Source organism: Castanea sativa, chromosome 6 (assembly GCF_040712315.1).
Source record: "Castanea sativa cultivar Marrone di Chiusa Pesio chromosome 6, ASM4071231v1".
NCBI lineage: Eukaryota > Viridiplantae > Streptophyta > Magnoliopsida > Fagales > Fagaceae > Castanea > Castanea sativa.
In genome coordinates this window covers 3,982,887-3,993,620 of record NC_134018.1, presented here as the reverse complement: position 1 = coordinate 3,993,620, position 10,734 = coordinate 3,982,887, and the positions used below count along the sequence as shown (strand labels likewise).

At 34.0% G+C, this 10,734-nt stretch overlaps 1 protein-coding gene across 1 annotated transcript; it reads left to right on the top strand.

Moving 5' to 3' along the window:
* The first annotated feature begins 34 nt into the window (after positions 1-34).
* On the top strand, positions 35-2,668 carry LOC142638941 (putative L-type lectin-domain containing receptor kinase S.7). Its single transcript, XM_075813019.1, has one exon. The coding sequence runs from the start codon at positions 377-379 to the stop codon at positions 2,426-2,428; it is 2,052 nt and encodes a 683-aa protein (XP_075669134.1). The 5' UTR covers positions 35-376; the 3' UTR covers positions 2,429-2,668.
* Positions 2,669-10,734: the final 8,066 nt, after the last annotated feature.

Here is a 10,734-nt window from a genome sequence, read left to right as displayed (position 1 = left end):
CTTATCCTATATAATTCAATGTGCCCCAATTTTTGACCGAGTCCAACTAGCCCACAATGTCCCCACCCTCAAACGGTGTCGTTTCCTTTATGTTCCACACCCACTACCCGATAGTTTTTAATGACCGTTACAAACCCTATATTCTTTTTTCCCTTTCAAACCGACCAACGCGCCTATTTCCCCACCGTTTAAACCCCATTTTGCCACCCGCCTCACATCTCTCTCTCTCTCTCTCAAAATATAACCTCTTTGGCTCTCTCTCTCTCTCTCTCTCTTGCAAAGTCGTAACCTTTTTGCCTCTCTCTCTCTACAAGAACCTCCCAAGTTCTTGAAATCCCCATATCCTTTTTTATGTTCAATTTTGTTCAATGTTGTGATGCTACTCAACAATTCCACACCCATGTCTCCAACAAGGATTCTTGTTTTCTTGGCATCACTATTCCTTACTCTCTTTACCTTTGCCTCAGCCAATAACGTGAATCTTGAATTCCCCACCTTCACACTCAGAAACCTCACTCTCCTCGGGGACTCCTACCTCCGAGGAGACGGCATTGTTGGCCTCACCCGGCAGCTTGGCGTCCCGTCTTCGAGCTCCGGCACTGCAATCTACAACAAACCCATCACTTTCTTTGACCCCGAATCGAATACCACAGCTTCTTTCTCCACAAGATTCTCCTTCTCCATCACCAATGTCAATCCGAGCTCGATTGGAGATGGATTAGCATTCTTTCTCTCGCCAGATAACCAGACTCTCGGCAGCCCTGGAGGCTATTTGGGTCTTGTGAATAGGTCCCAATTCACCAAAAACAAGTTCGTAGCGATTGAATTCGATACACGCCTTGACTCGCTCTTTGCTGACCCGAACGATAACCATGTCGGCTTGGATATCGAAAGCCTTAAATCCATTGACACTGCCGATCCAATCTTGCAAGACATTGATCTCAAGAGTGGGAATTCAATCACGGCTTGGATTGATTACAAGAATGATAAGCAAGAGCTCAATGTTTCTTTGAGTTATTCGAAAACTAAGCCCGAAAACCCAATCTTGAGTGTCAATTTCGACCTCTCTGATCATCTAAAAGAGGTTATGTATCTGGGTTTTTCAGCTTCAACCGAGGGGAGCACTGAGCTCCATTTGATAGAGAATTGGAGCTTTTCGACTTTCGGGTTTATCCCGGCAAGGCCAAGATCAAGGCCTCACAATGTGTCTGAAAACACGGTGACAGTGATGCCGGAAATTCCCGTATCAAATTCTAGCAATAAGCATCACAATAAGATTGGTTTCGGCCTTGGGATTGCTGGTCCTGCTTTTTTCTGCGTGGTTCTTGCAGTTTTTGGTTACGTTACGGTTAGAAAATGGAGAGGCATTAGGACACAGATGAGCTTCAAAGCAGAGTTGCTTGCAGGGCCAAGAGAATTTAGTTACAAGGAGTTGAACTCAGCAACAAAAGGGTTTCATTCGAGCCGGATTCTTGGTCATGGGGCGTTCGGGACAGTTTATAAGGCCTTTTTCACATCATCAGCCATGGGTGGAACAATTGCAGCGGTAAAAAGATCGAAGCATTCCCATGAAGGTAAGACTGAGTTCTTAGCTGAATTGTCTATTATAGCTGGTTTAAGGCACAAGAATTTGGTTCAGCTCCAAGGTTGGTGTGTTGCCAAGGGTGAGTTACTGCTAGTTTATGACTTTATGCCTAATGGGAGTCTTGATACGGTGTTGTATCAAGAATCTGGGCAGGGTACATCGTTACATTGGTCTCATAGGCTTAACATTGCTGTTGGGTTAGCTTCTGTTTTGACATATTTGCATCAAGAATGTGAACAACAAGTCATTCATAGGGACATAAAGACTGGGAATGTATTGCTGGATGGGGGGTTTAATGCAAGGCTTGGTGATTTTGGATTGGCAAAACTTATGGATCATGATAAGAGCCCTGTGTCAACACTCACTGCTGGAACAATGGGATACCTTGCACCTGAGTATCTTCAGTATGGGAAAGCAACTGAGAAGACTGATGTTTTCAGCTATGGTGTGGTTATACTTGAAGTGGCTTGTGGGAGAAGGCCAATTGAGAGAGAACCAGATAGTATGAAGATGGTGAATTTGGTTGATTGGGTTTGGGGATTGCATGCCCAAGGAAAGGTCATTGAAGCAGCTGATGCAAGGTTGAATGGGGAGTTTAAGGAGGAAGAGATGAGGAAGCTGTTACTGGTAGGATTAAGCTGTGCAAACCCGGATAGTGCGGCTAGGCCAACCATGAGGAGAGTGCTTCAAATCCTTAATAACGAGGCGGACCCACTCTTTGTGCCAAAGATTAAGCCTACTTTCAGTTTCTCTTATGCTTTGCCTTTGAGTCTAGAAGACATCGTTTCAGATGGTGAAGAGTGTGAGAGCCCCAACTCTATGCGTGAGATTATAATTGACTGAAGAAAGAATTCATATTTTTTCTTATACAAAGCTTATTGACAGTTTGAATTCTTTTAGCTATATTCTTGTGTAGTTATTTTGTAGTTTGGAAAATAGAGGCTGTAGACTGTAGGAGTTAACTGGCCTGAGTTCAAAACACTTCTATTGAACTATGTGGTCTCTGTTGTATCTGGGACAAAAGAAACTGCCTTAATTGTTTCAATTGTGAACTTGTTCTCTGTCCTAACTCATCTTTGTGGCTATTGAAATGAAGCTTTTCTTAAAAGTTTAATCTGATATCGTTTTCTTTTTTCTCTTGCAGTAAGTAACGAGTAACTTTTGACATGTTCTGTAAAATTTGTATTAATATAAGCAAATGAATCTCAGAACAAATTTAATGATTTTATAATGCGTCTGGAGGCAGATTGATCTTTGAATGCTGCACTGCCTTGCCATGGGGGAGTCTCTCTATTGAGCTTCATTCTAGAGCCTTAACTTTGTGTTTGTAGCTTTAGTGAAGTGCTTAGTATAATGATTAGAAGTAAATTAAGATTTATAATAAAAGTAAAGTTTTTCTTTTTGCTCTTAAGCTTCAAGTTCCTTGCTCTATAGGTGTGCATTAAGTGTACAAACTTTTTATGCTTCAAAAAACTCTGGGCTTGAGATTGGCTTTAACAATGGAATAAGGATCTTCTGGATTGTATATTTCCCTTGGCAAACCATTCCTTGTTTGGGGGGTTTGAGTCCAAGATTGCAAGGGTAGTAAGAAGCTTAAGAGTGTTCGAGTCACAGGTACAATATGTAATTGAATACAAAATGTGACCTTAATTTTGGAAATAGATGACAGTTTTTTGATGTCATTTGGTATTAATGTTAAAAGTGATTGATTGGATGGTATATTAAGCAAACCAAAACTCAAATTTGAAACCAAATTGCTTATAACTCTAATTTTGTCACCAGAAACTAGGAAAGTGATGATTTGAATGGAATATTAGTTATTACAACCAAGAATTTACTTAAGTAAAAAGGACTAATTACAAAGAGTTCTTATCTAATAACTCAATAACTCCAAATCAATCTTCTTCTCCAAGAGACTACAAAGTATTATTCTCATTTCCTTTTTGGAAGAAATCCCTTAGAAGACAACGCAAAGCCACAGCAGAAAGATCTGCAATCAGGTTTCCCAGCATTTGGGCTTAGTTTGTTAAAATTAAGTTGATGTGCCTGTTGCTTAACTTGGGCCACTTTATGTGCCTTGGGCTGAAAAGCTTGGTCATGATACTTGTGATGCCTCTCGTCAACTGTGAACCTTCTGATCCAGCATTTACACCGGGTTCTATTTCTTCTTCTAATTTGTTCTCGGCTTGTACAGCAACCTGAGATTTTTGTTTACTAGCCCACTTGTGTGATATTAATGCAATATGCAAAGAATGCTCTTTTTTGGTTGGATTAGTGTAACTGATCTTACTGCTTTATACGGTGCATTAATTTTCTCGTACATCTCATTGTATGTAAAAAATTTTGGAACTCAAAGAATTAAAATCCCTCAAGAGGATGATACGTACCACAAACATATAAGAAGGCTCTTGTCACATGATATAAGGAAAAATGATCTCTCCAAAATGACAATTATGTTTGCAATTACAAAAGAAGTCACAGTTCGGCCTTTCAACATTGGATTCAAAGCTATTGAAAATTCAAAACCAATTATATTGAAAGAACTAGTAGGCCCAAAGTATCATAAACAAATATTTGGAAGCACGTAAAGTCAGTTTGGAATAAATAAGTAAAATCTTTATGCAATGAAGCATGCACAAAAAGCACATAATAAATAACATAGAGGATGATGTGTACCAAAAACATATAAGATGGCGTTTGTCACATGGTATAATGAAATATGATTTCTCTCCAAATTGACCATTATGGTTGCAATTACAAAAGAAGTCACAGTTCGGCCTGTCAACATTGGATTCAATGCTATTGAAGATTCAAAACCAATTATATTGAGAGAACTGGTAGGCCCAAAGCATCATAAACAAATATTTGGAAGCATGTAAAGCCAGTTTGGAAGAAATAAGTAAAATCTCTATGCAATGAAGCATGATAGACCAGGCATTCACAAAAAGCACATAATAAATAACATAGAGAATGTCAAAAGACAACATATTTTAGGATTAGTATTACAGCTTAGTTGCTTGCGTTATGATTGAAAAATTCTAATATGTTTCTAGGGTCAATTAAAGTCTATGAATAGGCCTTCTTTTCTTTAAAATAAAACATGGGTGACATTCTGTACATATTAGTGAACTTTAGATTACTAGGGCCTAATAAATCCCCTAGAATTGTGGTCCTGTACTTCTTCCTATTATAATATTATATTTTACTTCATTATTGTCCTTATCTAGGAGGAATAAAACCCTTTCTGCGTCTGGTGTGGAGTTCACCAACAGCAACTTTTGCTCTACAAAACTATTTGATCTTAATCCTTTCATTTGTGATATCATTAATCATGTTATTAAAAAAAACAAAAAAGAGAACATTCCTTCACCTCATGATCTTCTTAGAGATTTGCACTTGAGCTGTATATTTAACATTTAATATCTAAAACATAAAAAGCAGATTTGCATGATAACTATATAGTAAAGTCATCCCAAAAATCAAATGATGTAGACCATTTGATGGCAGTACTAGAATTTTGAATTACTGTCATTCCTGTGTTTAACCAGGGTTTATTTCAGCGGTGCCTGTCACAGGGTGCCAATTAACCAGGGTTTTTTTTCATACACTTTTGTGGTGTCAGAAAATATTCTTCCCCAGTAGCAGCCAACAGAATACTGGAAGCTACTTATGGACTGTGCATCACCTTGTAAAATTTTTAAATTGACCTTTTTTGATTGAAGTGATATGTGTAACCACAAGGAAAATACAAGGAAACTTTCAGCTTTTAGGGGGGTCAAGAAAGTCACATTTTCTAGTTAGTTGTGCATGTCCTATTAGTTTCAGCGATATTCCTGTAAATGATGACTCTGCAACTAGAAATGCATAATGAAAAAAAAAAAAACTACCGTTCAAAGTTGCTATATATATATATATATATATATATATATATATATATATATATATATATATATATATATCCTCTATTTTCTATAAATGGATGATCTCTGCCTCATCATTGTATTTTATCATTTAACACAAATAAACATAATTTCCTCCCTTTAAAATAAATAAAAATAATTTCCTAAAAATTTAAATTGTAATCCTTGGTCTTTTAAATCTTCATTTTCTCATTGTTGATGCCTAATTAATTAGCATTCCCGTTTGCTTTTTCTCAAAGAGTAATGACATAATATTTTTATAGTATGTTATAATTGGAGTAACATATTTTTTGTTTGTATCCATTAACACCTTTGTTATTATAGAAAATGTTAACAAATGTCTTTGAGATAATAGTTAATAATCTATTTAAAGAAAATTTTATAGAAAAAAAAAATTAATGTTTTGAAAGTTTTTTTTATTTCTCATAAAAATTGTGTCAAAATTTTTCTAAAATAGATTGTTAATCACTACTCTAAAGGTACCCATTAGTATAACTTTTTTATTATATCTATAATCGCAACAAATTATATCAATAGTTGTGAAAAAAAAAAGGATGAAAAATAGTGTATCACACTTATTGTTTTGCCAAAAAGAAAACTTTTGGTACACGGAGGAAAAGATAAACGTAATTATAGCTTCTTGACTCAGAATGAACCATACCAAGTGTGATTTAAACTTTAAGAAGATAATAATAAAGAAAAATCTTACACTGCCAATTGATGAGGACCAGAAGGTTAAAGTAATGTAACTGATGATGACAGAAGAGGAGAAAGCACACTCCCAACAATGACAAAGACTCTCTTTAGCCAATGGCGGGTTGTGCTCTCTCTCTTCTGTCAACATGAACTCTCTCCAACATCCACCATCACTACCATTGCCTGATATGCATTGCATTCCTCCTCATCAAACAAGCACTGAAATATTGGAAAACCATGAAAATTGCTTCAGTATAAGATCACAGCTGATCAGATACATGCATGCTTCTATTTATATATCTGAATCTCACCATCATATATGATGGCTATGATGTATGAACTTATTCATGATCAATAAGTGCATGAAGCCACAAACCATGCATATCCATGTATATGTTATTTTCATCAATACAAAGGAATTGATTGGGAAAGAGAGAAACATAAAAGCATACTTGTGGTTGTGGGTACAAAACTTTACCATAAATTAATATTAAACGAATAGTTTTTAGGACACTAGTTATCGTAACATACACTCAAAATGAGACAAAAGGGAAAGACTTTGTAATCGGGTCATTGGAGTTAGAATCCATCAACATCAACAAAATTGAAGTCTCAATCTCTTACATATAAACCATGTTTTTTTTAAAAAAATTAAAAAATATATATATTACTTTTTTTTAATGGGAATATATATTAGATATATATGTACGCACCAATTGAACAAAAACACAAATTAAAATCATTTATGCAATACATGGTACCATACGGTACCATGTTTTTATGGTAACATGTATTGCATAAACGAAATGTCTCATTAGACCATGTTTGTACAATACCATGTATGCATAAATGAATTGTCGGTTTGGAGCTAAACTTTTCCTCGTGCCTTATTAGTCATTAGCCACTAGCTAACTTTTAGGTCAAATGACCTTTCTTTGTGTTGTCAAATGATATTTTTTGGTGTTCTAATGGTGTCCAGGTTTTAATCCTTTCTCCCCATTAATATATATATTATGGCATGATTGTATTGATGTGCAGGCATTATATCAGAATATATATGAAGTTCTAGACATAGAGATTACCTTACAAAAAATTAAAAGACAAAAAAAATAAGGAGAAGCGCCAAGTAACTTCCCTGTTCTGTGTACACAACTGCTCAAAATTCTCCCACAAAATGATAATTATTTCTTAGACCACTGAGTATAGATTATGAGCTATGTAAAACTTCAAAAATATAGTGAAAGAGAGACAGATGGGTTTGTTAAAACTGAAAGTATCTCTTCTCCATGAAAGGATCATTTTGTAAAAGATACAGAACTTGATATTAGCATCAAAATGAATGGTTTGTTTGGAATGAAAGGATGATTTTGGGCTTTGCTAAAGGAACAATCATCAACTGGTTTAAACATGAAGAAAACAATGAGAAAAAGAGCATTTCCAAAGAGGTGATAAGGCAGAAAAATGAAGATGAAGCTTAAAGAGAGAGAGAGAGAGAGAGAGAGAGAGAGAGAGAGAGAGAAACGTAAAAGCTAAGAACTCTTGACCACAATGGAAAACATTGCACTACTTGAGTCTAGCTAGATAGCTCTTCTTATAGCCACCTGGCCACCGGCTACAAGCCTACAACCAGTAAAACATGGACTTGACTTAATTACTACCATGCTTTCTGCATTATTTAATTAGGATTCTTCTGGGTTATAATTTCTAATACTATACTTTTGATCCATCACTGTCAAATTTATTAATTTCACCCAAAAAATAAAATGTGCATTAATTCATTATGCCAATTTGGATGTGATATGACCCACTAAAATTATTCACCACATCTTGAGTACTAAGTCCTCTCATATTCGTAGATCTTGCATATAAAAAACACACCTGTGAGACATAATAAACTGAGTGTACAAAATATTTTTTCTTACAAATGAGAATAAACACAACAAAAATATCGAATTTGTATTTTATTAATATAAAATTATGTTTTTAAAAATCTCAATATTGCATGATAATTTCTCATTGAAATTTATAAGATTATTGAAATTTATAAAATCTTACATAAAAAGACGATACCTAATTAAAACTAATAATATTAAAAATTCAAAAAAGAAATTGAATTAAGAACTTTTGAGGGGTGTTATAATACTTCATTCTTGTAAAGCATGAAATTTTTCAATGGGATATATGTGTGTGCGTGGGAGTGCATGTGTGTATATATATGTGGGCGAGATTTAAATTATACATTGTATAACTAATTTTATAATATTCAATATAATTTTCTTTTTAAAACCTACTTTAAATTACTTTTTTTTTCTTTTATTTGACAATAAGAGATTTTATCAGTTAAACTATTATTTAATACATTAATGCAGCTTAATTTGTGTTTGTACTATGGATGTTCAAAGTCTGCGATGTTAGTGAAATTCACCCGACTACCCTAAGGAAGAATTATTGTTATGTTCTGTAGCCTTTCATGATGATATATATGAATAATTAATTAATTGGTAGGATTCATTGAATCCTACTTTTACGTATTAATTAATAATTTTTTTTGATGTCTGATTTTAGCATTAAAGTGCTTCATTTTTCATCAATGATCATATTCCGTTGAAGAATTATAGTCCTTAATGAGTGCTATTGCTGAATTTTCAATTTTATTTCTACTTACTGAGTAGAATCCTATATGTTGTCTAATATGTAAGGACTAGGGATAGTACACAAATTAAGGGGGGGAAAAAATCCTCTTACCCTTTTTACATCAATTATTTTATACAAACATTAACAATTGATGATATATGTCAACAATTTTAAAAGTAAGAAAAATATCCACATTTAAAACATGAAAGTGGATATAAAAAAAATGTAAAAAACAAGTTTGAGTATATCATTGCCCCCAAATTAAACATGTCTAACATGTAATAAATAAAGTTGAATACAAGTGGATTCCAGTTAGCTTATCTAGTAAAGTCTCCGATGGTTGAATAATAGATCTGGGACTCAATTTCTATCTATACTAAAAATCGATTGATGTCTTGGTCTGATAATAAAGAGCTATTATGAAAAGCGGATGCCATAAATTGAACTCTCTCTAAAAAAAAATTGAATATAAAATATTTTTTTTTTTTCACCTTACGCTCTATCAATTATCAAATATAAGTGTTTGGTTTTTTTTTCCTTCTAACTTAACCCTTCCCCTAGTATGTGTTTCTCAAAAAAAAAAAATCACGAGTTGACAAGTAAACAGTTTGCAGAAAGGGTGATCTCCAATATTTTAACCTGGCCCCATTTTCTTTTTGTTTTGAAGCAAACCTCATAAATGGGAAACCAAATCTCTAGAGACTGGGGGTGACTGGCTATGTATAGCAGGTAGACCCCGCTTTACGCATGGGAGTTAAAGAATGTGTTTGGATCTAGCGTCCAGCGTCCATGTCCATGTCCAGCCTTCAGTTTTTTTTTTTTTTTTTTTCCTTCCCAGCCGCAGTTGTTGACCAAGTCTTCCGTGAACAGTGCATTCGTGCATTCCGTGAAGAGTGGCTTTTTTTCTCGTGTTTTTTAGAATAGATTGACCCACATCATGCAGGAAAGATTTTTGGACTTTCTTGAATGTTTTTCTGTGGTGAAATATGGAATTTTAAAAAAATTATATTATTATATATTTGACATATTGTAAGTTTTATTTTAGATGAGATAAATTCAATTTCCAATAACCAGTAGAAGACAGGGATGCAAAAAAAAAACTTATTTTGCATTCTCAAATACTATTTTTTCTATTTTACTAATTCATTTTATAATTCACTGTATATCGTAATCTTTATTGTTATGTATAACTCAATAAAATAATATAAATTGCCTACTAAAATAATATAAAGTGCTATTCTCTCTTTTTTTCCTCCCACTCACTTTTTCTCTTCACACACAATTGCAAGATTAAACTATTTTTTTTTTTTTACAACCTATGAATAATAAGGTTGCCTTACAATTCATAGGTTGCAAATTTTGTTAAGTTTACAAACCTAGATGGAGTGGGTTTTGGGTGGCTTGGATTGTCAAATAGCAACTAGGGGGTGTTTACACTAAAATGCTAGTGCTCCAAACACAAGTTATAAAATTTTTAAAAAAAAGTACTATGAATTAAAGGCTATATACATGTATTTACTGATTTTGTTGCTTCAACATTTTTAAGGAATCATTTCACCTTTCATCATTCCAACTTGCCCTGTTGAAAAATTCGAGTCCCAATAATTAATGCAAACTCAAGTTGTAAAAAAATTGTATGAACTAAGATTTATATACATATGTTTACTCATTTTGTTACTTCAATATTTTAGGGAATCATTTCACCTTACATCATTCCAACTTGCCAGGTTGAAAAGAGCAAATAAATTAACCTGAGTTCTGCTTGGGGTTGAAATACTACAACCTAGAGTTACTCTTTGTGGTGTAAGTATTATTACAACCCAAGAGTTAGCTTTAGATTAACTATTGTATATAATCTATATTGGGTTCATTATCGTTTATATTTTAAAGATATAACTA